Source organism: Pyrus communis, chromosome 11 (genome assembly GCF_041283825.1).
Source record: "Pyrus communis isolate YQ-2024b chromosome 11, ASM4128382v1, whole genome shotgun sequence".
Taxonomy (NCBI): domain Eukaryota; kingdom Viridiplantae; phylum Streptophyta; class Magnoliopsida; order Rosales; family Rosaceae; genus Pyrus; species Pyrus communis.
In genome coordinates, this window is record NC_142575.1 from 24,460,696 (window position 1) to 24,488,313 (window position 27,618).

General features: G+C 37.4%; 3 protein-coding genes across 5 annotated transcripts; 2 read left to right on the forward strand and 1 right to left on the reverse strand.

Moving 5' to 3' along the window:
- The first annotated feature begins 796 nt into the window (after positions 1 to 796).
- On the forward strand, positions 797 to 4,023 carry LOC137742695 (lactoylglutathione lyase GLX1). The gene is made up of 9 exons (XM_068482630.2): positions 797 to 919; positions 1,194 to 1,315; positions 1,426 to 1,553; positions 1,717 to 1,781; positions 1,893 to 2,105; positions 2,207 to 2,254; positions 2,571 to 2,681; positions 3,339 to 3,491; positions 3,725 to 4,023. Exons 1-9 carry the CDS (start codon positions 848 to 850, stop codon positions 3,788 to 3,790), a joined length of 978 nt encoding a protein of 325 aa, XP_068338731.2. The 5' UTR covers positions 797 to 847; the 3' UTR covers positions 3,791 to 4,023.
- Positions 3,380 to 7,114, reverse strand: LPXK (tetraacyldisaccharide 4'-kinase family protein). 3 transcript variants are annotated; one of them, XM_068482629.2, is made up of 9 exons: positions 6,854 to 7,114; positions 6,306 to 6,429; positions 5,953 to 6,189; positions 5,469 to 5,618; positions 5,123 to 5,332; positions 4,835 to 4,894; positions 4,405 to 4,485; positions 4,025 to 4,167; positions 3,380 to 3,748 (listed from the first exon to the last, which is right to left on the reverse strand). In XM_068482629.2, exons 1-9 carry the CDS (start codon positions 7,024 to 7,026, stop codon positions 3,745 to 3,747), a joined length of 1,182 nt encoding a protein of 393 aa, XP_068338730.2. In that variant the 5' UTR covers positions 7,027 to 7,114; the 3' UTR covers positions 3,380 to 3,744. The 3 variants fall into 3 exon arrangements, with proteins under 3 accessions (XP_068338730.2, XP_088536552.1, XP_088536553.1); XM_088680426.1 differs by having other exon boundaries at positions 6,306 to 6,415; positions 6,854 to 7,067; XM_088680427.1 differs by lacking the exon at positions 5,123 to 5,332.
- A 14,071-nt stretch (positions 7,115 to 21,185) lies between these two features.
- On the forward strand, positions 21,186 to 27,228 carry LOC137742338 (DNA-binding bromodomain-containing protein). Its single transcript, XM_068482181.2, has 9 exons — positions 21,186 to 21,803; positions 22,264 to 22,309; positions 22,456 to 22,534; positions 22,620 to 22,665; positions 22,764 to 22,862; positions 24,134 to 24,202; positions 24,275 to 24,614; positions 24,866 to 25,011; positions 25,113 to 27,228. The coding sequence occupies exons 1-9, from the start codon at positions 21,381 to 21,383 to the stop codon at positions 26,706 to 26,708; spliced, it is 2,844 nt and encodes a 947-aa protein (XP_068338282.1). The 5' UTR covers positions 21,186 to 21,380; the 3' UTR covers positions 26,709 to 27,228.
- Positions 27,229 to 27,618: the final 390 nt, after the last annotated feature.

Consider the following 27,618-nt stretch of genomic DNA (forward strand, 5'->3'; position numbering starts at 1 on the left):
ATCATCTTGCACTCTTCCATGTATATTTGTCCTTTTGTGTTTTAATAAAAAAATGAGTGCACGATGACCTTTTTGAAGCGTCAATAACAACTTTTCTTTATATAAAGGTTATTCTTTTAGTAGTTTTCATGCCTTCCACAATGAGCTAGAAAATTGAGTTTATTCCAATTTTATAGGAATCAAACCACAATCCACCCAGACGCGATCATCATAAATGGTTCGTGCGACGGCAACAGAGGTGGGGCTCGGAATAATCTAAGTCTACAATAGGCTAGAAAATTTGAGTTCTATGAGAGTGATTCTAATTGAGCTCAATATTTTGAACTCATTGTATCAATACATATCGTACTCATTACCCATATTACTACAGCAATATTGTTATAATTACTAACTCTTTTTAACACGTCGGCCAACCCAAATAAAAATATTGTCTTTTACTTTGAGAGTTGCTAGCTATTAATACCGTAAAAGATTCATCATGCACTTATCTTTAGTGTAAAAAATCAAATGTATGGCCTCCTTTTCGCCTTATGTAAAATTAATTTTTACATAGTAAATGAACATCATCAGATTCTTTTAATACAACTAATTATCTAGATCGTGCATGCCTAGCCAAGTCAAACGATGGACGAAAGAACTTCTCAACTTCATATAATTTGACCAAAATCATGAAAATACTTGGCATGAGAGAGAATTATTCAATGCAATAATTTTCAATCGAAGAAAAGTCAGAAAAACCCAAGAGTTATAAATAAGCGACAACCGATCTGAATATATACAAGTTTTGGAAGTTTGGAACTATCACATACTTTCATTTGAACCTTTTCCTTATAGTCCAAGAAAATATATGTACATTTATACAACGATGGTGATCAAGTCCGAGCAATTGGTGTGTGGTATTCTTCTGTTCCTCTCTTTGGTAAGCTGTCTGTGGTAACCTAGCTAATACGTCATCAGGATCATCTTTTTAGATTTTTCAAGTTTTTATAACTAGTTAAGCAACTTATTTATCCAGATTATTCATATTTAGAATCGTTAATGGCATACTTTTGGACGAATATCGATACTATTAGTTGTTCAAAATTCTGGTTTTCCTCATTCTATAAAAATACTGATATCTCAATTAGTCAATATTTAATAATTAAATTATTTGAGGTGATTAATGAACATCATCTATATATGTTAATGATCAGATGGGATCAAGTATGGCAGCTCGGGCAGTACCCCATGACGATGTGCTAGAATGGGTACAGAAGGATAGTCGTCGTTTCCTGCGTGCTAATATCAGAGTTAGTGATCTTGATCGCACCATTAAGTATGTCTTTAATTTGGCAAAGTATTCTTGCATGCATGCAAATTCGTTTCAGGTTAAGCTTGTTTTAATACATAATTAATTAATTTTTTTCTCAAAATATTATTTCTCAGGTTTTACACAGAACTTTTTGGATTGAAAGTATTGAGTAGAAAAGATTTCCCAGAAGAAAAATACTCAAATGCAATCGTTGGGTTTGGACCTGAAGAATCTCACTTTGTGATAGGGCTCACATGGCATCGTATGTTAATTTCTTCACTCCAAAACTTTGTCTAAATTGATCAAAACATATATTAATATATATACACATAGGAGGCAATTGAACTCTTAAAGAAACCCTAATATTTTATGCGTGTATGTACTAGCAAATACTGATTTATTAGTCATACGATCTTAATTCGCAGACAACGCAACGGACAAGCTAGACATCGGAACAGCCTTTAGTCACTTTGGAATTGCAACTCAAGATGTATGTATCATATTGTTCATTAACTCTCGCTGAATAATAAGTTTGAAACTTTGAGGAGTGGTGACCGTTTGGTTAACATTTTCGTTTCTGTGTGTTTGTATCAACCTTCAGATTTATAACACGGTTGAAAAAGTTCGAGCCAGTGGCGGTGAGATCACTCGTGAACCCGGGCCCCTCGTAGGGGGGGGTACCGTTTACGCCTTCATGAACGATCCCGACGGCTACAGTTTCGAGCTCCTCCAGAGGCCGCCAACTCCAGAACCACTTTCTCATATATGTCTTAATGTTAATGATATAAATCGGTCTATTGAGTTCTACAACAAGGTTGATTTTGCGTACTCTCTCATAAACCCCCTTATTCCCTCTTAGCTATGATTATCAGAATGCTTACACAATTGCATTTTTTGCTGAAACGCCACGTGCAGTCCTTGGGCATGAACCTACTACTAAAGTTTGACGTCCCTCAAGAGCAGGTATATATGTGTGCGTGTAAATATATATTTTTTTCTTTTACCTTCTAGGTCAGTTTTATACTTTCTTTTATATGACGACATTGGTGGTGAGAGTTTGGACTAAACCAGATAATGAGCCAACTATAAATTGATATAGAATACTGTCATTCACTCGAATAATCATAAATTCGTACCAAACTCATCACGGAGAGTTAAAACATGTCTTACTTACATGTTAAGAGAAAAACCACTAAATTGCAGTGCTGATAACGGGATTCATTTTACTTTGTAATATATGCACAACAAATGTTATATTAATCATTATTTTGTGTTGCAGTATACCGTAGGTATGGTGGGGTATGGATCCAATCTCACTCAAACAGTTGTGATCGAGTTGAAATACAATTATAATGTGACGGCATATAGGAGAGGAAATGGTTACGCACAGGTGAGCTACACCCATGCATATTTATGCAATTCATTCAGTCAAACACACAAATGAAAGAAATTGCAAAGCGCGTTGAGTCGTTGTCTTTGATTTGGCCAAAAATTAGAATCCAAAATCTGTTGACCTTGTTTCATCAAGATGTCTATTGACTTTCTTGACTCATTCTCTACTTTACAAACCAAAAATACACACTTGCCTCGCCTCCTAGTCATTGATTAAGGTTAAATTCTAGCGTCTAAAAACCGAATAACGTCAACTCTACAGACCAAACACCAAAAAAACACATTTACCTCAAACCCACCCAACACCCCCCCCCCCCCCCCCCCCCAAAACAAAAAATTTTATCGAACCCACCAAACCCCCAATCCTAATCCCAAATATCGTGTCCGTTCATCATACATCGTGCGAACAGAAATCATTTTAAATATTTTTATTTAAAATTAAGTATAAATAGTACCTAACAAAAACTAATCGCACGATGTACGATAAACGAACACGATTTGAGGATCCGGAGAGAATCCTCATCACCTAATCCCACCTCCCTCTGTTTGGCCCCTTCGTGTCTAGGGTTTTGTTGAGTGACTGCAATTAAAAATTAATCCTTGGTCAGGGATTTCTATGTTCTAATTTTATTTTTGTCCAACATTGTATTTGAAGGTTGCTATTGGCACTGATGACGTGTACAAGAGCGCAGCAGCTGCAAAACTGGTTATCCAGGAAGTTGGAGGGAAAATAATAAGACCACCAGGTCCAATCCCAAAAATTCACACCAAGATCACAGCATTCCTTGATACAGATGGCTTTGAAACGGTAAGGAACTAGAAAACAACATGAAAACTATATTCTTTGATTCTTTCATGCTTTTATGTTGGAAAGATTTGAAACCTGGACATATCCTGGTCCTAACTCATTGCGTCACTCTCTTTCACACTGCTTGAGTTAACCGGCAAAGGCAACATGAACCTCCTTTCATTGCATAACTCAAAGATATATTATTTTTTATGGGCGCAAGCTTACAGAAACATTTCTTGTTAACCCTCTAGGTGTTGGTAGACAATGAAGACTACCTGAAAAGAATTGAAGAAAGAGCGGTAAAGCAAAATCCGTAGCATTTGGTACTGCTCATGTATTTCTAGTTGAATAAAGAAGCCCTGATTCGAATATGTTTTCGTTCTACTTATGTCCCTTTCTCCAATTGTTTCTCTGCATCCTTGTTAGGTTTTCTTTTTTCCGTTCTTTTCTGTTTCTAGGTTAACGATTCATTTGCCTTACTGTAACTAAGCAAACTGTATTTGTCCAAATAAAAAATAATAAAAATGAGCAAGCCTGTATTCTGTTTGTACCTTGTAAGTTTTCCCTCCTTCAACAGCTTTTTGAAGCTATCTTCAGTGCGTTCGCCGCAAGGTATGATCTTCAATTCAGAACAGAGTGCCAAGATTTCATAATGATCCAGATGCTTAAAAATCCCCGGGTCTCGATCATAATCCTGATAGCATGAAATTTAAATTCAGAAAGAAGAAAAATGAAATGATGTAGTCAGCAATCTTGATTAAACAATCCATATTTTCAACACCTCGCCACCCTACATCAATTGAAAGGGAAGACATGCCTCCCACAATTCTCACCAATATACATAACATTATCGTATGATAAAGGAAACGACTAAGCAAGAAAAAGAGAGTGCTGTGCTTATGCCACCTGCCAGTATTAATGTTTATTTTACCTTTTCTGTGACTATAACAACTGGCTTGGAACCAAATGCATCCTCCAGTTCTCTTAGTTTCTTCCTGATCATCTCAATATCCTAGATTCACAACAAAAAGACGAAGTCAACACGTTAGCTTCCAAATCAACATTTGACCAACCCTGCGGGCTATATTCTGTTTTAATGTAGCATTACCCGCCATCTACTTGTGTCTGACCAGAAGATTGAAATTAGATTATATTGACGAGACTGGATGGTAATCACAAAGAATAACATATTTTACATTTTTTGGAGGGGCAAAGGCAGCACAGACTCTAAAAAGCCCACAACAATTTTACATTTTACTTATGCAGTAAGCATATAAGGTATAAAGGTGTCTCTCCAACATTTGGTTGAACAAAAACTGTACAGGACAATAATCTCATGTCGAAGAAGAGGAAGATTGTACCTTGGGCTGAAATATGTGGTGGTCACTGAATTCAAGTCGATCGACAAAGAAGGCTCCTATCTGCAGCAAGTTATCCACATTACAGATACAATCACAGATAATAGAAACAAACCAAAGGTTAAAGAAATAAATTGTACCCACAGAAATTGTAGCAAGACCAAAAAAAAAAGACCTTTAAGCTTCTTGGAATCTCCTCCAAGAAGGAAATTTGAAACTTAATTGATCATCAGTAGAACACACAAAAATATGTTTATATATGTACAGGAGAGATGGGCAAGAGTATAATACTTTCTCCATTCCCTTCACAAATGCATCCGCAGAACCAATGGCAGAAACACATAATACAATGCTGTTAGACAAAGCTGTAAGAGGTTTTCTGGAGTTGACATTTCCCACGTCGGAGAAAAAGCAGGGATCCATTTTAGTGAAGAAAATTGGAACAGATTTATTAACTTCTCTTAGCATTAATTCTATATCTATGAGCTTTTGTCCTGAAACCTGCGAGATTCACAAGCATAAAATTGTCAATTAATGACTTTCCCTGGCTAACATACACAAAGTTACCAAGGGCACCCAAGGCATATAATCTTTAAGCCACTTTTTTAACCTTGAAATAAAAGGTCAGTTTATATACCAAATCTGCATGATGGAGCACAGCAGCATCTGCCCGTCTAAGTGCATTCAAAGGTTCCCTTAACGGTCCACGTGGTGTTAAGTGACAGTTGCCCCATAGTGTTAATCCATTAATCATTAGAATCTCCAGATTACGCTGCAGGCTCCAGTGCTGTCTTCCAAATTTTTATAGCATAAAGCAAGAGCATAGCACCTCAATGAGCATAAGACAACTATAAGAAAAAGTAACAAAAAGTAGCAACTAGGAGTTGGATTACAGATTCATGGACTTAGCATCCAGAACACATATTTACAAAATTAAAAATAGTAGCAGAGCAAAAGAAGCTCTACATGTTAAAATGTAAATATGTTAAACAGTTAAAGTCTGATTTAGGCCAATTTGGCATGCCCCTCAAACTTCTCAATGAACAGCCATAAAAAGCCCCCCTTCCTTTGCCATTCGGCACATCCCATATCAAGGATAGAGATAAAATATATAACTATACCTGCATTCCGTCATCCAGAACTACAGCACCAATTTTTTGTGAACTAGGATGATTTCCCACTTTCTGTCCTAGGTTAAGTCCATCAGCGTATTTACTTGTAGAGTAAGGATCAACATAACCATATTTTTCAAAGAAATGGGCAGCAATAGCTGCCCGATTTGCACCCACACCTATCTTCACAGGCTTTCCAAGCAAATGCCTACGAAGCATTTTAGCTTCATCCCCACCAGCATAACCCTACCAGAGGCGTTTCACAAAATCTTGGGTCAGACTACAGAAATGTCACTTGAAAATTCATTGACACTTTAAATAACACCTAAAAATTCATAGACATAAAAACCAAAATAAAGTACCCTGGTAAGAATGAGAGGAGAAATTCCCGAATCAGCTAAAAACCGCGCAATGAACTCCACCATTGGAGTTTTCCCGTTGCCTCCCCATGTCAAATTCCCAACACTTATCACTGGCACCGGTAACCTTCAAATCAGTAACTCCCTTTTAATTATCGCTAAAATCAACAATTAACTAAATATATAATTATATCAAACAAGGGCCCTGCATTGATTCCATCTAAATTCTACAGTGTTTGATTTCGGAGAAATTCGCATAAAGCCCAAATAAAATTTGGAAATAAACAGAAATTCAAGCTTGAATTTGGTTGCAATAGCTGCCCTAAGTGAAACGAATCATTAGGGTTTCAACCAGATAATCTAATTATTTGAGCTTCTAAACAACACCAACAGACAAACACTTTATGGACCGTTTGGTTGCTGAGAAACTGTGAGAAAATGTAGCACAATTGGAGCACGCACTTTTGAATGTGATACAAATTGATATTGTATTTCAATTTTCCGAGCATCCAAACAAGAGATAAATAATGAACCGGGGATTGGAAGAGTACCGGTGCTTTGTGAAGAGGCCATAGTGGTAGAAGGAGCGGCGGAGGGAGAGGGCGAGCCTGTAGAGAGAGGAGGCGAAGGAGAGGACAGGGATAAGAGAGCGGTGAAGATGAGTAAGCTTAGTATGGTCCTGAGTGTAGGCGATCTCGCTCACCGCTTTCCTCAGTTTCTCCATTGAAGACGACCAAGCCAAGCAAGCACTGAAGCACTGTCCATGAAAGAGAGGGAAGATGGAGGAGTTATTTTTTTAGGCGAATTTTCATCAAAATGTTTGTGCTAAGTTTATTTTAATCAATAATCATATTATAATTTTATTTAATAAAAAACTAAATATTAATGAAAAATTCTTAAATTTAATAAAAATTACAAAATAACTTAAATTTTAATGCAAATAACAAAATTTTAATAATAATAAAAATTTGATGCGAGGGACTTGTGTGTCCATCACAAACATTGTTTGTGAAACTAAACACTATTTATGAAACTGAACGGTACTACAATATTTATTGGTTCAAATGCATAAACAGTGTCTAATTCTTGGTCCACTTTCATAAATAGTGCCTAGTTCTTGGTCATGTTTCATAAATAGTGCCTAGTTATTAGGTCCAGTTTTATAAATAATGTATAGTAATTGATATTGTTTCATAAACAGTGTCTCTTTCTTGGTCCGGTTTCATAAATAATGTCTAATTATTGGTCATCTTTCATAAATATTGTCTTATTCTTAGTCATGTTTCACAAATATTGTCTAATTCTTAATCCAGTTTCATAAATAGTGTATAGTCTAGTTTCATAAATAGTTTCCACGTATTGATTTAGTTTTGGAAATAGTGACTGGTTCTTGTTTTCGTTTCATAAATAGTCTATACTTATTGAATCAGTTTCATAAATAGTATCTACTTATTGGTCTAGTTTCATGAATAGTGTCTACTTATTGATCAATGTTTATAAATAGTGTTTAATTCTTGGTTCAATTTCATAAGGCTTGAAACTTAGACCTTTTAGTCCTGTAAAAGCACCCATTGTGCAGAAAACAATGAACCCAAAAATGATCCTTTAGACCAAAACCTTGAAAAGATTATGTTCTCAGTAATTATATTTAAAAGGGTTTTTATCACAAATTATCCATGAAATTGACCTTCACCATCAAGATGGTCCCTGAAATTAAAAATCAATCAATATAGATTCTGAAAATAGGTGTCACAAATCAATGTGGTCCTTCCGTCACAATTCTATTAAAAATTCCGTTAAGTGCTGATGTGGCACATAAATGAGCCCTACAAGATTTACGGGTTTTTATCACAATTGGTCCCTGAAATTGACCTACACCATCAAGATGATCCATGAAATTGACCCACACCATCAATATGGTCCCTGAAATTGAAAATCAATCAATGTAGTCCTTGAAAATAGGTATCGCAAATCCATATACTCATTCCGCCACTATTCTCTAAAAAAAATTGTTATGTGCTAATGTGAGTTTAATAATTAATTAAAAAAGTTATCTAAATACCTTTTTGCACAATGGAATTTTTTTTTCCTATAGTAGGGCCTACTCCGAAGAGAGATCCCTTCCATAAATTCTCAAAGACACAAGGCTTAACCAAGGCCTAAGAGGGGGTGTGGACATATTTTTCCTACCAACAATAGATGCACATCAGTTATAACCTCATTATCTCAAGGCAGACCTCGCCGTTCTTTGCATCACCAAACCACCAGGGAAGCACCGAACAAGCTCTTCAAGATTAAGATTATGAGGATGTTGATCACCTAAATGTTAATGGTGATGTCTCAGAAGTCGTTGTCAATGGACCAAGCCGTCACCAAAGGTAATCTCGATTAAGTTCGATTCGGTGAAGGGTGTCAAAGTGTGTAAAGATAAGTGTACTGAATTTTTTTTAGGCAATAGAGAGTGCATGAGGTAGAGAAATGTGGACTGAGATTGGAGGTGATTGCAGGACTGGGTTTTTGAGTTGACAATTTTTTTATTAACTATTAAATTATTAAGCCTATTTTGTAATTTTTTTTTAATTTAATTAGATTTATGTAACCCATTTATGTGTCACTTCAGTATATAATAGAATTTTTAACTAAATTGTGACGAAATGACTACATTGATTTGAGACACTTATTTGCGAGACTACATTGATCAATTTTCAATTTCAATGACTATTTTGATGTCGCGGGTCAATTTCAGAGATCATTTTGATATTGTGAGTCAATTTCAATAACCATTTGTGAAAAGAAAAAAAATGACTTATGGAGCTCATTTATGTGCCACATCAGCACTTAACAAAATTTTTAACAGAATTGTGACGGAATGACCACATTGATTTGCGACACATATTTTTAGGGACTACATTGATTGAGTTTCAATTTCAGGGACTATCTTGATGGTGAAGGTCAATTTCATGAACCACTTATGATAAAACCCCTATTTAAAAAATTGTTTTCAATTACCAAATTAAAATTTCCTCACATTTTTAACATACCTACAATAATCAATGTGGCTCCCCATCCAATTTCTTGAGCTTGGGTGTCGTCTTGAAGAAATTTTTCCTTGTACCCGTAACACAAGTAGTTCACCATGAGTTATTATGTAAGCGGTGGGAAAATTTATTTTTTATGTTATTAATTTTTTAACACAAGAATCTCACAACTTGTATAGAGACGTAGTGTACCACCCTGTGTTCTGATCACATTGAAAAATCTTTCCTTATCTTGACTACAATTGAAAAACAACACGACAAAAATAAAATTGGGGAATGTAATTCAATTTGAAGTCTTTTTCTTATTCTAAGCAAAAAATAAAATAAAATAAAATAAAAAATCTATTAATGTAGCTGACAATGGGAAAAAAAAAGTGGAGTGTGGAAAGGGGGACGCGCCCAGCACAAGTTGTGTTTTTCAATTTTTTTTATTGTGTTGTCTTTATCATTAAATAAAATTAGTGGATAATTTTTATTAACATGTAAAAATTTGAAGCTATTTTCATTAATTTCTCTTTTTTGTATATAAGGGAAAAAAAAAAGAGGTTGACGTCCAATTCACGGATGTTCCATTCTTTGTAGGCTCAGATGAATAAAAGTGAGCCCAAATGATCTCAAATAAAAACTTCCTAAATTTGGCAATAACTCTTTATTTTGATTATGAGATTTGAAATATATGGATGTGAAGTTGGGAATGAGGGGAATCAATATATACCTACATGGGGATCAATTCGTGGCCGGATATGGCCGGAAATCACGTCTGAAAGTGACCAAATGGTCACGGACTTCGCTAGAATATAGGGAAATTTTTCCTCCTAGTCACGCTTCTGTACCAGACCTCACTAAATTAGACGTCCAACATCTAGACATTGTTTCTAAAACACAAATGAGGAAGGGCGGAGGTGACCCAAGGCTTACCTAAGCCGTGAACGGTGAGATTTGTCGAAGATGAGGGTGCTTACGATGTCACTGCACAGTGAGGCGAGGGAAGAGATTTAGAAGCGTTTTCCTTCATTTCTGAGCTCATAGAACTCACAAAGGGGGGTGCGTGACCAAGGTGATGTGATCAGGGGAACTCGCTGAAGAAAATGGCGAAGGGTGGTGGCTCAAGTTCGATGGAAATAGTGGGAACACTGCCTGTGTTTCGTTTGGTCTATGTCTGAGACAACAAGAGAAGAAGGAAGTGATAGTAGAGGGTCAATGAGGAGGATGGTGTGTCCTAGTCTCAGTGTCGGTGGAAGTAGAGGGAGTTGAGAATTTGAGTGAAAGATGCGGGAAAAGATAGATAGATGAATGATGGAAAGAAGAGGAGAGAGAGAGAGAAGAACGACTGAGAGATATGGAAGACAAGGGATAGGGGAAAAAGAGAGGGGTGTGGGCCCCATTGGCTCACAAAACAAACCCACAAAAAGAAAGACAGAATATATCTCTCGCGCAACGTGACATTACCAAATTGCCCATCACATTCGTAGTTCCGTAAAATTTTAACCGTAAGTCTGATTTTGATTCCGCATGCGCCTACGCGTTCATGCCGTTGAGCACAATAAGGATACACTACAAGAATGTTTGTACATCTCACTATACGTTGGTTAATGACGGTCAAACAATCTCTCCTAAAAGGGCATTTTCACACTTTTAAAATTAATAAAGCCGTAAAATTAGGAACGAGTTGTTACAAATTTGGACCATTTGATCAACCAACAGTCTAATAATTTAAATCGTCGGATTGAAAAAGATTCGTTGGGCTCGTTTTGGGTGGCCGATATTCTTGTCAAGGGTGGGCCCTACTTCCAACTTCGTGCCTTGGGCGCATCGTCTTGTTGCGGCTTCTACTTTTCTAGGCGTGTCCACACACATTAGTTGGCCTAACCTTTTAACCTTGGCTTGAATTCTCGGTTAAATTTGCCAAAATTTTAGGTTTTAATCCAAAACTTATTTTAGACTCATCCATTAGAGAAGGATTGGGTTACTTTAAAACCTAAATTTTGGAGGGCTAGCCTTTTAACCCTGGCCTAAATTCTAGATTAAATTGCCCAAATTTTAGGTTTTAATCCAAAACTTTATGCCCAACCATTGGAGAATGATTTGGTTATTTCAAAACTTAAATTTTAAGTCTTAACCCAAAGGTTGGAGATGGTTAACCAAACTATAAATAGTAGACCCTCATTTTTTATGGTTAAAGCTAACATTCATTACTTACTAACATAAAATACAAAACGAATGCCCAATCACAAGGAAAGTACGAAGGAAAATATAGACCTCCAAAACATTACAAGGAAAAAGCCCAACCCATCACCAGGATTAGAGCCCAAAACAACAAAACACATAGTAAAAAAACCTAGAACTAATAACAGTTTCGAGATCAACAAATGCCGACACGAAACCAAGAAAGCTCTCACGAGCAATATTGCTAACAAATACAATCAAAGGGAAGGGCCATTAAAGGTGGTGATGCGAACACCGGCGCCGAAGATCTACACACTCACCCGTAGATCCGTGACAAAATGCGGTGCATGTGGGTCAAGAGGTGATGAATCCAATGAAAGAAGGGGAAATGATGTAGGATGGAGGAAACGGAGGATGGGAAGGCCATAAGGGAAATGAAGAAAATGGATTGTTTTGAGACAAGTGAACAAACATTGTGGAGAATATGAGAAGGAAAGTCGGAATTGGGGGCTTTCCGATCTATGACAAAGGAGTTAAGGTTTTGGGTTGGAGAAAATATGGTAGAAGAACAGGAGGAAAAGTAGGCTGACAAACACACAAAGAAAGGAAACCAAAAGGGAATCGGGGTTGCCACCGACCTTAGCCGAGACAAAGGCCAGTGGCTAACTGATTTTTCTGTTCTGTAAACTCATACAGGTGGTGAGAATAGCTCTCAGTATGAAGAATTTACTATAATAAGGAGGTAGATTATCTGCCCTCCCACTTTCCGTGCCCTCCTGTTTGTGTGGTCACGGTTAAGTCACGTCAACATTTTATATTACTATTCCTTTTTGTCTTATTATCTCTATAAAAAAAAATATAAAATGTTGACTTGACTTAACCGTGACCACACAAAACAGGAGGGCACGGGAGGGTACGGGAAGTGGGAGGGCAGAGAATCTGCCTCCCTATAATAAACCCGACTTTTGGTAACCTAATTCAAATTCAGCCCTTTTGACTATTAAAAGTTCAATTATTTTTAATACATGATTCTATGTTATCGCCACGGTCCCAACAATCCAATGACTATGCTCTGTGACTTTAGAATTCAAGTTATACTTTTCCTCGTCACCTCGAGTATTAATTTGTAAATTATTATAATTAATGATGGGGAAACTATTTATTTAAACTATATTTTGTGAATTATATGACTTAATTGTTGATGATTGGACCATTACTTAACTACTGATTAACATGCTCATTTCCTATTAGTAACATATCACATAATTTACAAATTTAATCTAAAAGAGTCTAACTAGCATTACCGAATCACTATATTATTTGTTGTTGGCTAAGTGATTAGTCTATATTTACACAATTATTTTGAGTAGATCGATTAAATAGTCAATTGTCACAAGGGAAGAGAATCGAACCCACTCTAAAATGAATAGATATAAGTACATAAATTTTGGATTTAATCTCATCCAACGATAATTAACAGTATGTAATGATCACATATCACCATAGTGGTGAACAATTGAACAAACCACGCATTGAGATTCTTAACCAAAAAAAAATTATCCAACAACTTGTGATAGCGGAAATTAGCTTCATAATTTGTCGATTATGTGGGACCATGTTACATGTGTGGAAGAGATTTTTTTTACATTTTGGGAACACGGAGAGTACGTCATATATTATTATATAAGCGAAATTTTTTTTTTCAAATGTTCCTGTACTTGTATAAAGATATATAACGTATGTGTCCGTCTTAAAAAACATTAAAAAATTTTCCTACGTGAACGCCGGTTGAATTTCAGGCGGCCTATGACCACAAATTTGTTAGGATTTGCTTTCGGAAGGTTTCAGCTCCAAATCCCAATCAATTGCTTGCTATTTTCATCTATACCCGTGGCCCCCTCCTAATATCCTCATCACCGTCTGATCAATCATAGCAGATATATAATTTGTTATAAAATTATATCGCAGCCGTTGATCAAATCAAGTTGAAAGAGTGAAACCGTAAAACGAAAACCAGACCGAAATGACCAATGAATCCACACCCATAAGCCACAACTTACAAGAAGAGCGGGAAAAGGAAAAGGCATTTTCCAGTCGCCGTTTTAGTCCAAGGGTAAAATGGACAATGGATATCACATTATGGCATGGCCTATTTTTCCACGTGGCTCATATTGGGGCTTTTTTTCTTTTTGGAAAATATGGTTCACCCCCATTTGTTTCATTATTTTGGTTGGAGTCTTCACGTGTAATATCAATTTGTTTGGTCTACGTTTTTGACATTTTATTCCTTCCAATTACGCGGTCATGAAGGGAAAAGGAAAATAATCCTATGATGTTTGATCTTGGAATTTTCAGGACATAATTCGAATCTCGTATATTTTGTAGGACTTTGAAAACTTTCAAATTATTATTTATCCACCATACAATATTTTTTTCTAAATTAGTGCAATCTTTGTAGGCATAGTTGGACGATTTCATATTTTTATTAGGTTTTGTGTTAGAACCTTGTTAATGCGTGACGTGAATATTGACTGAGTGTCACGTGTCATTGTAGCCCCAAATGAATATTAAAAATTAGAAAATTAAAAAAAAATTAAAAATTAGAAAATTAAAAAAAAAAAAAAAAGTAAAGAACACAATCTCTCTCTGCTGATTTCTCCAATGGCAGGATTTTCCAGCTCCGAGACTTCCTTTTTTATATTCTCTATCTTTTTTTTTTTTCTTTTTTTTTTGTCTGAAGAAGAACCGAACTCTTGTTGGTAAAAGTCATCGATGATGGCATGATTTTCCAACTCCAGTATCGACGATGATTAAGTAGGCAGGATCGTCATCTACTCTCTGCTTCTCTCCTCACCCGTTCTTTCTTCCCAGGTAATTAACTCTAAATTCAAATTCTCTCTCCGGTCCACTTCATAATTTTCCATGAAAGTCAAAACCCAATTCTCAAAATTTCATTTTTTCTTGAAATTTTTTGATTTTTGTATAAGTGAACTCAGCTTCTTTCAAGCTAGTCAACAAGTGCAAGTGCCGCTACGAAGTACGGCGCGGAATACTTTACGGTGCCAATACTGTCCGCTCTCCCCCACCAGCTTCTCGCTCAAGCCCGACAAGTCTCGGGCCCTTCGTACCAATACTTGGTCGGGTTGGATCTGGCTTGGACTCTTTGAACCGAATGCTCGCCTGGCGCCCCTTCGATTTAGGGTTTGTACGACGGCGTTCGAGCGACTACGCTACTTCGACGGCAAGGAAGAAGGCAAAAGGAATTTTGGTTTTAAATTGATTTTTGGGGTTTCTTGTTTTTTTTGAAGGAAGAAGACCTCAAATTTTTGGGATTCTGCCTGCCCTCATCCCAAGACCAAAATTAATTTTTAATTTTGCTAAAAAAATATTTTGCACAATCATCGTCCATGTACAGCAACAGTGTCATGTCATTATACAGTCATCGTCCGTACGGCGTCACCTCACGTATTAATCATTGTTTTAAAAATCTCTGGTCTAAACGATAAACAGTTGATTATCATCCTGAATAATTCATAGGCATTAAAAAATTAAGTAAGCATGCCTAAACCTGCTTAGGAGTCTGCCTAACCTGCTTAAACCCTCCTAGACACTCACCTAAGTCACAACTCTTACTCAGACAGAAAATCGATAAATTTCATTTTGCACTTTAATTTAATAAAATGTAAAAAACTTATTGAATACTAGGATAAATTGTGATATCCCGTCCCTAAAATTATTATTTTATTTTATTCTTGACGTATTTCGAAGATTTGATTGGAACTAGTTCTTTATTTCTCCAAATTTGAGAAAAACGAAGTGAGGGTTACTTTAGTTATTTCTAATTTTCTCGACCTATCGGTCAACTTTTGAATTAGTTAGGTAGAGTTCGATTCCATGAGCGCGTAGGCGTAAACAGATCTTATTTCCGAGTCCGAACGGAGAAGTTAGAGTCATTTGAAGTTGGTGGCATTTTGGTAATATTACCAAATTGCTATAAATTAAATGGGAGGGAAACCTCCAGCAGAGAAGGGGGAGTTTTTCGGAAAAATGGGGGAAAAGAGCTGCCTAACCCGTTTTTAGGGAGAAATTGACCCATAAACCCACCAAACTTGACCCACTTGTATCTTTTTCATCCGAGCTCCGTTTTGGATGATCTTGGTGTCCATGGAAAGCTCTTGGCGAGCCCTACATTTCTGTGATTTTAGATTTCCCCATTTCCTTTCCATCTTTGCAGCTTGAGGTCGCAAAGTCCACGACTTTTCCGGCGGTTTTATCATTTTTTCGGCGATTCCGGCAATGATTTCCCTCGAGTGAGGTATGAAACTTCATCTACTCTTCATAATCTTCGAGTAGGTATGCTTAGTTTGTGCTTTCGTATTCGTTTTAGAGTTGGGTGTTTAGAACACCTAGAAATCCGGTTTTCTCCGGTGAAATTGGACGGTTTCCGGTTAGAAATTATCGTCAGCCTAGTTGTGAAAAGTGTTTCCCTTGTTGAGCTCTAGCTACCACGTAAATTTGAGCTCCTCTAGTTAATGTTGAAATTCGGGGTTTGTAAACATTCCACCTTGACTTCCACCGCGTGTGGAGGTGCGTGGGATCGTTCACGAGTGTTGTCTAGGTCTTAAATACCTTCTAGTGATCATGTGAACCTATGCCTAGCTTGGTTGCCAAAGATTCAATTGTTGGGTGTGGTGATCAATTTGGACCGCCACTTGTTTGTGTGATTGACGACAATTCGACCATTGGATCATAATGAAATTTTAGTATGTTATCCTCGAAGCATAATGTGGACTTTGGAAAGTTATGGATCATAAATCGGATTTGCGGATTGTTGTGGACCCCATCGTTGACCGAGAGTTGATTTTTGGTCAACATATCTCGGAATGTTCTAAATAATAAAATTAGTACCATGAGAGACTTAAGTGAAGTCTAGTGGGCCTACATTGGTTAGAGAGTGACTTGAACATGTGTGATATGGTTATTACCTTGATTTCTTATATTGGTATCATCTGTGAATTTGACTTGATCTTATAATGTGATTCTATTGAAATGTGATTATATATTTATATATATTTAGCCATAGACCTATGTTTATCAAACATGATTTGGCTTGTGTACTGATGATGATCGTGGTAGGTGAATTGACGTGCATATTCGAAAGGTGTTTGAATTACATAGATGGTATGTTATGATGAAATGTGAGTGACTTTAATATGTGTGAATATGAAATGGCTTTATAATCATTTTTCCTATAAACTGTTAATTTTCATATTTAGCCAATGATATAGTTATATGAAGTGGGATTTGACGTGCATATTGGAAACATGGTTTGTTTTGTATGAATGACTTGATTTGATGAGGTGAGGGCTAGTGGTGGACCGTTAACCCATTGTCATGGGGTTTGTTGCTTTGAAACATGTGTCAATGCTCGTTTCATTATTTCATTTCTTGTTTCGTTGAGCCTTTATAACTTGAGTAACTGGATTCATGTGTTGTTTCATCGATTGGTGATTATGCAATGTACTCCGCGATTCCGTTGAGTGATGGTCCGGAATCCTTCCTACTCCACTCCGCGATTCCGTTGAGTGATGGTCAGGAATCGTATCTTGGTTTGGGTTCCGTTAAGTGATGGTTCGGAATCCCTCTTACTCCGTGATCCCGTTGAGTGATGGTCCGGGATTGTATCCAACTTAGTTCATTGAGTTTAGTTTGAGATGGTTGCAAAGGTGTAGGCTTTGGATGAACTATGTCGCCCTACTTCTACTTTCATTGTGTGTATGTGAATATGGATGTAAGATGCTATGGTTGTTCGGAATGAACTTTTGGATTTTTGGGTGACTCCCTCGGTGTTTTCAAAAGTTTGGTATTGATTTCTTATGAAAGATTTATATTCAAGGTTTATAAATTATGATTGATGGCTGGTTTTATTATTGTATCACATGCTTATTTTATTGTCCCTCACCCGAGCCTCTCAGCTTATCTGAGTGCCTGAGTTGCCAGTGCACCAATTCCATAATATTGGCATTGACTTTATATATAACAGGTATGGGTAGATTATGAGAAACCGCTTGATATTTTGGTTCCGTTGAGTGGTCCGGAACCCAATGTTGTTGGATTCCGTTGAGTGGTCCGGAATCCTTGCTCTAGTTCATTCCGTAAGGTGATTTAGAATCCTAAATTCGAGTAGATGAGAATTACCCACAATAGATATTGTGAAAATAAATTAGAATTACCATGTTATTATTCTTAACCCCAAATTGGGAATTATGTAGAGTTCTTTAATTAAATTCGTGAAATGATATGTTATCTCACTGATTGCTTAACGAAATTAAATGTTAATATTGTACTTCGTGATTCCTTGATATGTTACAAGCTATGTATTGAAATATAATGTTGGAAGTATAGTGATTAGTATGATGAAGTGAAATGTGATTTGAGTTGTGTATTGGAAATGGTTGTGACATGTGATTGAAACGCATATTGAATTGCTTGGGAGATGTGAGGTCTAGTAAATGACCGATGACCCATTGTGATCTGGATTTTGCTCAATATTGCTTCGTTCGTTGAGTTTCGCGAATTGGGTAACTTGAATCATGTCTTGTTCATTCGAGCCGTTGTTATGTTTCTTGGACTTCCGTTCAATTTGGTTGGGTGGATTGGAACTGAGTTCTGTTTGGATTCCGTTGAGTGATGGTCCGGAATCCCCTTTGGAGCCTTGGTCCGTTGGGTGGTCCAAAATCCCCTTTTTCAAAGATGTAGTCTTCAACTGAATTGTGTTACTCTAGCCTTGCGTTTCGACTTGTTGTATGTGTTATTGATGATGTGATGGTTGACATTATTGATTGAGGTGATTATGGAATGACGTTGGATATGAGTGGGGTCATCATGAGTATTTTAGTTGATTAATACTTCTAGAGATTAATGTGTGCTTTGTTAATTCTTAACTATGTTACACACTATGAAATGCGATTATATGTGGAAAACGTGATGAATTATGTGATGGTTGAAGTGGAAAAATTAAATCGTCATGTGGGATTGATATGTTGGATACCATGGTTATGGTTATGACTAGACTCGTTGATAAATGTGGCTAGAGAATGGTATTGTACATCGTTGGTTCTTGAAAATGATATATGTTGTGAATTGTGGTATTATGTTGTGACATAATTGCCTATATATTGTTGGAGGGGAAATCATGATTTTCATATGGGTTGTTATGTTATGTAATCGTCAGTCAAGTAATTTCATGCTTGTCGAGTTCTATTGATTGATTGAGAAACGTTATACCTTTCGACTTAATAGGAGTGTGTTATATGTCAATTATTGTGCATGACGAACTACGAATGGCTTGATCCCTGTTTAGGGTACGTAGGCAGTCTAACGGGGAGGTTAGATGCAGCCATAAAGCATACGAAAATAACTATGTGATTCGATTATTGTGTTGTGCTTGCCCATATCTCGGAGGTGAGATATGATAGATACGGATTTTTGGTGACGTCACATGTCAATTCTAGACGTATGTCGGGATTGGGGAGTGACATAAATGCTCATTATATGCTTGTTCCTCGTGTTTTTAATATGTTTTAATACTTTATAACCTATATATCATTTTATTTTGTAATTTTTGTATCTCAATACAATTATGTATGTTTTTTTTTCTAAGTATAAATAGACACTTGTTTATATAATAATATAATAAATATATTTAAATCCGTCTAAGCCCCGCCTAGGCGCTAGGCCCTAGCCCATCGCCCTACTAGCTCCTAGTGTTTTTTAGAACTTTGGTTTTAACAGAGTCTTTGAGGGGTAGACTAATTGTAGTAACAAAGTGTCACAAAATTCAAACTTTATATATGAGACTGGAATAACAAAACTTGATCTATGTAGGTTTAAAGACCACGATACTTCAGGGCAAACTGAGAGTTACTCTAAAAGTATATTAGACAAGATAACGTATGATAATACTTTTATGTTTATATATAATAGTATGATTGAATATAAAAATATAAAAGAAAGTGGATCCTGTACTATAGTGGTGAAAGGCCGTGTTGCCCTTGCACTACGGTGTGGGTTTGAAACCCGTCGACTTTCTAATCTAACAAATTTATCGTTTGAAAAATAAATATACAAATATAAAATACAACAAATTTATATAGGCACATTCAAATTGCCATCCAACTCTATATAATACATGATAAAATATCAATTTGCATGGTTTTTTTTTTTTTTTTTGTAATATTAAAGTTTGAGAAAATTCGGATCAGATAAGTACATTCTAATTGTCATCCAAATCTTTTAGAAATTTTCGAAATCGAAATGAAAATTTTCAATTCAAATTGGAATTTCCAATCCAACTTACGCTCCTAGAAATATCACAACACAAAGACAGAAGAACACTAAAATTAATTTTTAAGAACAAAGCCATTAATATGGGGTGAATCAAGAAGACAAAGAAAATCAGTAAGTATAATAGAAGCTTAATTTTGAGTGGTATTCAGAGTTCCTTATTAGTTGTATCATGTGTAGTTGACTAATTGCTTGGAGACTTAATACACTTACTCAAGATATTTTATATTAAAAACTTTGGAATTAATTTTAGTCATGTTCGACGGGCGACTAATTTTGTTACAGATACTCTAGTCAGAAATAATCACACCCCACTTTTTGATGTATTTTGAATTTGTACCTGCCCTCCCACTTGGGCAGGCATTGTATGATAGAAGCTTAATTGAATAAGCAAGAAGTAAAGCTTTAAGCGTAGTTCGCGGATATTAAATATTTGTGCTTGCTCAAAATAAATTCATCCTACAAATTAGATCACGCAATTTATGTTCATTAACGTCTTAGATTTAAATTTATATCTAAACTATTTATTAATGCGACCCTTTTTTTGTCATTCAAAACTTTATAATATTATTGTTATAACTCTTTCTCCAAAACTAAACCCACAAACAAAGGCAATTTAGTAATTATATTCAACATAAATTTTACTGTTTTTTCGTGAATTTTACAACCATGTAAACATAGGACATGACTGTCTGCCCTCTCATTTCCGGTGCCCTCTCGTGCCCTCCTGTTTGTGTGGTCATGGTTAAGCCACGTCAACATTTTATATAAGTATTCATTTTTGTCTTATTATCTCTATAAAAAAATAATATAAAATGTTGATATGGTTTAACCTTGACCACACAAAACAGAAGGACACTGAAAAATAAAAGGACAGACAATCCTTGTCTGTAAACATAACGTCATCTGTACAAAAATAAGAAATATACCAAAGAAATTGCCGTATTACTGTCTTAACCAATAATTTCAAAAACTAATCACACTACTTAATAAAAAAATATTATTCACTCATAATGTGTGGTGCATCCACTAATAATTATTGATCACATACTTCTTTCAATTTTTGCGCTTTTAATCATTTCGCTTGTGAGAACGTAAATCAATTCTTTGTCTCCATAATGCAAGTTGGAAACACACGTTAAAATTCACGTCTGATAAGTTCGAGGGGCGTGGAATCACGCGCCAAAGACATGGAAAAGTGACAATTGACTAAAAGCATCGCGGGCAGTACCCAAGCCCAATCCGGGCAACGGGCAGCACCGAACGCCGTTTTGGCTGAAACACTAGCCAAAAAAAATCAACTATATATTGACCCGCTCGCACCCGAATCTGAGCTTCGGAGTCAGCCTCGGACCTCACATTTCGAAAAGGCCAAGCCACGGGCATCGAAAATAATGCAACCAAAGCAAAAGATAGAGAGAGAAACAGAGCGTGTTCTTAGAGAGAGAGAGAGAGAGAGAGAGACAGACAGAGATAGAGTGAGGGTTTTAGAGAGAGAGAGGAAGAGTAAGAGAGAGAAAAAGCGGGGATGGGTCAGATCGTGAGGAGGAAGAAGAAGGGGAGGCCATCGAAAGCAGATCTGGCTCGCCGGCACGGCGAGTTGCCGGAAAAACCGACAAAGAAAGATTCGGACGTCCGGCGGAGCCTCCGACGGAGAAATGCGAAGTACAATATCGACTACGACGACTACGTGGACGAGGAAGACGAGGAAGACGAAGAAGAAGACGAGAGGAGGAGGGAGAAGAAGGTGAAGCTGGTGATGAAGCTCGACCAGAGGGGAAATGGCTCGGCGCGTGACTCCCACGCGCAGGAGTCTGGCGGCGAGGAGGATGAGGAGGACGGCCAGAGTGAGAGGAAGCAGCTGAAGAGGCGCCGGATTAACGGCGGCGATGATTCCGATAGAGATGATGACGGAAATGAAGACGACGATGAGGGGGATAATGATTGCGAGGTATGTGATTGTGGTTAGGGTTTTAGCATCAATGCACGGATCTGATGATGAAGAAGGAGAGCTCTTTTGAAATGGGGAGAGAGAGATTGTGAGTGTACTAGTCCAGCTCAGAATAGTGTTCTGATTGGTCCAGACTTCTATATTGCACTCCCTCCCTATCTCTCTCTTTCTCTCTCTGCCTTCTCTCTCACTCGTACACACACACACTCTCTCTGTTGATAATAACGGTTGGAGTCAACCGTCAAAAACCAACACAGAATCTGATCACGCTATCCCCACCTTTCTCTTTCTACCCACCTCACTCTCTCTCTCTCTGGGTACGCATTGTCTGCTGTGCCTTATCTGTCTCTGTCTCTCGTTGTCACATTAAACCGCAGCGTGTGTTACTTTTACATTTTGTTTTCGTTGGACTGTTTATTTGTTTCTTGCTGGTTTTCATGGGGCCTATGGATTTTGACAGGAACGGGGTCGGAAAGCTGACTCGAAGCGGCCTGATTCCCCTCCAGGTTTGTTTTTGGTTCATTGCATTTCGATATTTTTGGGTTTCTGGGTCAACTGGATATACGGGATTTGGTGTATTTTTTGTTTTTGTGAGTTTATGATGAGTGAATTTGATATGGGGTTGTTTGAATTTTCCTTGGATTTGTTTCAGGAACGCCGTATGATCCTCATGCCGCAATTCCGTTGCCGGATAAGAAGACGTTGGAGTTGATTCTTGACAAACTTCAAAAGTATGGATTTGCCTTGTGTTGTTACATGTTACTAATTTCAAAGCTAAAGGCTTCGTTTTCTGACGCTCACATCTCATTGTGGCAGGAAAGACACTTACGGTGTATATGCAGAACCAGTTGATCCTGAAGAGGTGCGGTTATTTTTTCGCCATGACATGGTTCTGTGTTTGTTCAGAGCTTTTCGCTATTCTGGGGGGTTAGAGTTTGATAAGGTGTTTTAATGTTTCAGCTTCCTGATTATCATGAGGTCATTGAGCGTCCAATGGACTTTGCCACGGTGAGAAAGCAGTTAGCAAACGGATCGTATTCTACACTGGAACAATTTGAGGTGGGTGCGCATATGTTTCTAACCACGTACTCTAAATCTTCAGGGGATTAAATAGGCTTTGTTGTAGAAGCCCTGCAGGACTTGCCTCAATATCTGACAACATTACAGGATCTTTTTAAAGTTAAGGGTGGGGGCTGGCGCCTGAGGGTTGAGGGCGCAGACTAATTTTTCCTTTTCTCCAACTTTTTCCTCCCTTTTAGTTTTTCCAGTGAACACCTCTTTATGTACTATTGTGGTGTTCGTTAATTAATTCAGGGAATTTGGGTGGCAAAGTTAAAGAGGGAATACTGAAAAAGTAATGTGGATACTTGTTGAAAACAAGTTGGGCAAACTGTGTTGTGTGTATGTTGGAAGGAGGGCGAGAGAGTATCCCTGGGATTTTGGCTTGCATGTTTTGAGTGAGAAGTCATGACTCTTTGTAGTATTTATAATACTACGGGTTCCTCATCTATTTTTGCAAGTGGAATTGTCAGAGTTGGATTGTTAATTTAAAGCTCCTAAGTAAGGGGTGCAGGATGCGGATTCTCTTCAAATTGTTAGTGATAAAATTTCAGAATTGATTGGGGAAGTGGGAATATACTAGTGTTGATCGGGAATAAGTTTGCCTATGATTTCACAGTATCTTCAATTGAATCTAGGATTGCATTTTACTATTTTTGTCGTGGATGTGCAAATGTGGATGGAAACGTTGATATTCTTTTTTTTCTTTCTAAAATATCTCACATTTAGCTCTCTCAGGGTTTAGAGCCAAATGTAATAGCTGATGTTTGCTTTGATGTTTGTTAGAATTAATGAAAAATTAGGATGATGCCTTTTCTTTTTCTTTCCATTGTGGATTCAGGCACATCATGCTTTTTCTTTTTGTTAATCACTAGGTCAATTCTATTTGGGTGATGCTAGAGGTACAAAGAGTTGTACAAAATCATTCTTACAGTCTAAGATGACACTTCTCACTCTCTCCCTTACAAACTATGCTGACAACTCTCTCTCTCTCTCTCAAGAGAACTATAGAAATTTGTGGAAGGGTTTACTATGCTTAGTTAAAAGGGGGTGAGGGAGAGAAAAGTGCATAAATTCACCCTTGAAATTGACTATTCTTGTTATTTAATAATTTTCTTACTCTACTCCCTATCTCTCTCTCTAAAAACACACATTTTCTCTTCTCTAAAATAAAATTTAAAATAATTTTCATACTCAAATTGCCTTCCATGAAATTATGTTAAAAGAGTAAAAGTAGTGTTTTGTCGGTAATATGTTCCTCTTGGTTGCAGGGTGATGTCTTTTTAATATGTTCAAATGCAATGGAATACAATTCATCAGATACAATATACTATAAACAGGTAATTAGCTTTTTCTGTTGTATTATTTAAATCTTCTTCTTGTTCTTACCACTGTTGGGATATTTTTGAAAGGCATGTTCAATACAAGAGCTGGCAAAGAGAAAATTTGATAGGTTGCGAAGTGACTATGAACGCTCGGAAAAGGAGCTCAAATTAGTGCAGAAAACAAAGTCCAATTCCTTGGTCAAGAAACAGACAAAGAAGCCTTTGTCCAGAACATTACAGGAACCCATTGGCTCTGATTTCTCCTCAGGTGCCACTCTTGCTACTGCTGTAGATGTCCAGAATGTTTCCCTTCCAGTTCCAACACAGGGTGGTGGTTGTGAGAGACCTAGCAACATTGACGGACCTGTAGAGGGTAATTCCTCTTTGAATGAAGCTAATGTGGAGAAGGCAGAAGATATGTCATCAGGTGCACTGAACTGTTTGTTTTCCTTTTTGATAATGTAGATTTACAATAGTTGACGAAAAAATGAGCATGTGGGTCTCAATATTCTTGTTACTGTAGTGTATTAAATAGCAATGTTGGTGTCTTTCCCCTCACTTTTGTTAAAACACACATTATCTTAGCTAAAAAAAGGATCGGAAGTAACTTGTTCATTGTAATGTTGTAACGTAGGAGCGGATTCACCTCTAATTGCTTTATTCTTGTACTTTTTGTAGGGAAGGGTCTCCTATCGAAAGTTGGGAGGAAGCCATCTGTGGTTGATGAGAACCGCCGTGCAACCTACAATATTTCCACTCAGCCAGTGGTCAGATCAGAATCAGTATTTACTACCTTTGACGGTGAAATCAAGCAATTTGTTGCAGTATGTAACAATGAATCTAGTCTTCTCAATTAATCTTTTATTTGCCCTGTAGCTCCTGTAGCTGGCTTTTGTGTTAATAATATTTTTCAATATTGAATCAGGTTGGGCTTCATGCAGAATATTCATATGCTAGGAGCCTTGCTCGTTTTTCTGGAGGTCTTGGATCCCTTGCTTGGAAAATTGCATCAAAGAGGATTGAACAAGCACTTCCTGATGGGTGTAAATTTGGCCGTGGTTGGGTTGGGGAATATGAGCCACTTCCAACCCCTGTATTACTGGTCGAAAATAGTACCCAAAATCAATCAGCTTTGGCTTCAAAGTTTTATTCATGCCCGGAATTGAGAAAGGATGACAGAACTCTTAGGACTTCAGTTCCTGCTAAGGAGCACCCTGTTACTAGGCCTGTTACAGAAGAGAGACAACACTCTGTTAGTGTGCCTACTTCAGGAGGGAGACCACCATTTCTTGATTCTCCTAGGGGGCTTTACTCAGAAGGGAAACCGACTGTGATCCGTCCTGTTGGAGCAAAACCTAATTCCACAGTCAATCCACAAAAAAACCTGCAATCCCGGTTTATCGAGCGTGAGAAAAAGGTTCAAAAGGAAGTTGAGTTGAACTCCATACCCTCAGTTCATCCGCAGAAAAACCTGCAATCCCGGTTTATCGAGCCTGAGAAGAAGGTGCAAGAAGCAGTAGAGTTGAACTCTATAACCTCAGTTCATCCACAGAAAAACCTGCAATCTCAGTTTATTGAGCCTGAAAAGAAGGTTCAAAAGGAAGTTGAGTTGAACTCCGTACCGTCAGTCAATCAAAATAATGCCAATCTTATTGCAGAAAAGCAATCATCAAGACGATCGGAGGCAGAAGCTTCCAGGCCCAGAGATACAGTATCAAGGAACATAAATCTTCCACAACCTGTACCTTGTAAGATGCCGGATTCTAATGGAACTGTTAACCGAGGGTTGCCTAATGGGAAATATGTGAGTGCGTGTCTGGACAACCGGATGATTAGTCCGTCTGACAGTGATCATAGTCAAATGGATAGAACAGCAGCTTTCTTTCCTCATAAACAGGTGCAGGGTCTTAGTGACCCAGTACAGTTAATGAAAAAGTTGGCGGAAAGTAATCAAAAGCAACAGAAATCGTCAAGTCAATCATCAATTGATACTCAACCCGTTGGGTCATCGGTTCCATCAATAAGAAGAGATGATTCAGGCAATGCTGCAGCAGCTGCTGCTCGGGCTTGGATGTCTATAGGCGCTGGAACATTTAATCAGCCTACGGAGGATCTCACTACACCCAAAAGTCAGATATCTGCAGATTCATTATACAACCCAGCTCGGGACTTTCAGTCACAAATTTCACGAGTTCGGGGCGAGTTTCCAATGCAATTTCAGAATCAGAACAGCTTTTCATTTCCAACCTTTTTACAACAACCTGTTCGTATGGCGAATGAATCACAGTTTCAAGGCCGACCTACAATTTTTCCTCAGTCGGCAGCAGCTGACTTGTCCAGATTTCAAGCGCAGTCACCTTGGCGAGGTCTCAGTCAACATGCTCAGCCAAGACCAAGACAGAAACAGGAAGGCCTTCCTCCTGACTTGAATATCGGTTTCCAGTCCCCAGGGTCTCCGGTGAAACAGTCCTCGAGTCTTCTGGTCGACTCTCAGCAGCCGGACCTGGCGTTGCAACTCTGAGTGTAAGTGCGTATTCAGAGGAGTTGAAACAAAGCGTACAAAGATGAGATGTTTCTGGCTTCCGTCTAAAGGGATTCACATGTGCCTGGTGCCATAGTTGCATCCAGTGTGAGAATGCCGACGATCTCGTTATGACAGAATGATTGTGGAGGTGATGTTTATCCATTTTTGACTTGAACTAAGAGTAGCTCGACCTGGTATGATCTGCTCGGAACTTGAAAAGCTATAGGTTTAACAGAAGTTCATTTTGTGGCCCAGATAAGGATTACGGGCTTGCAGACGAAGATTTTCGTGTCGTAAAATTGGGTAGAAGGATGGTGATTGATTTGACGATTTACGTGAAATCGCTTAGGAGCTGTTAGAATGATATAAAAATGCAGAAATCTTGTTGAGGGGCTTGTACATTGTTACAGGTCGATGGGAGGGATTACTTGTCTGGATTATGTATGTACTACTGCTACGCTTATAATTTACACGTGGACTATTGTCTCTGAAATTCAATGTTTCTGCTTTGTGTTCACGGGTTCGGTCAATAATCTCTCTCTACAACCACCAATTAATGAAATTTTAGTCTTCCAATCATGCCCGTGCATGAACTGGCAATAATAGGCACTCTTTAGACCATTTTTCATGGGAGATGTCAAATCTTATTTGGAATGTATTGTAATCAAATTTGAAGGTAAGAAGAAGTTCCAACCCAATATGTTACTCTTATGTGGATTGATATATGAATTTTTATATGTCAAATTTGAAATATGAGAAAATGTGCTGTTAAATAATTTTTTAATTATTTTATTACGTGGATTCTATTATTGTACTAGTTATAGATTTTGAAAATTCATTTTATTTAATTTCTTTTAAAAAAATAGGTCCTATAAATATTATTTATCACCAAAAAAAAAAAAAAAAA

Coding starts and splice junctions, on each gene's coding strand:
- LOC137742695 (XM_068482630.2), top strand. CDS start 848: ATGTACATTTATACAACGATGGTGATCAAGTCCGAGCAATTGGTGTGT. Junction 920..1,193: donor TTCTTCTGTTCCTCTCTTTG/GTAAGCTGTCTG, acceptor GTTAATGATCAG/ATGGGATCAAGTATGGCAGC. Junction 2,106..2,206: donor CTATTGAGTTCTACAACAAG/GTTGATTTTGCG, acceptor CGCCACGTGCAG/TCCTTGGGCATGAACCTACT.
- LPXK (XM_068482629.2), bottom strand. CDS start 7,026: ATGGAGAAACTGAGGAAAGCGGTGAGCGAGATCGCCTACACTCAGGAC. Junction 6,430..6,853: donor GGCCTCTTCACAAAGCACCG/GTACTCTTCCAA, acceptor ACTGATTTGAAG/GTTACCGGTGCCAGTGATAA. Junction 5,333..5,468: donor TGCTCCATCATGCAGATTTG/GTATATAAACTG, acceptor TGAATCTCGCAG/GTTTCAGGACAAAAGCTCAT.
- LOC137742338 (XM_068482181.2), top strand. CDS start 21,381: ATGGGTCAGATCGTGAGGAGGAAGAAGAAGGGGAGGCCATCGAAAGCA. Junction 21,804..22,263: donor AGGGGGATAATGATTGCGAG/GTATGTGATTGT, acceptor GGATTTTGACAG/GAACGGGGTCGGAAAGCTGA. Junction 22,535..22,619: donor ATTCTTGACAAACTTCAAAA/GTATGGATTTGC, acceptor TCATTGTGGCAG/GAAAGACACTTACGGTGTAT.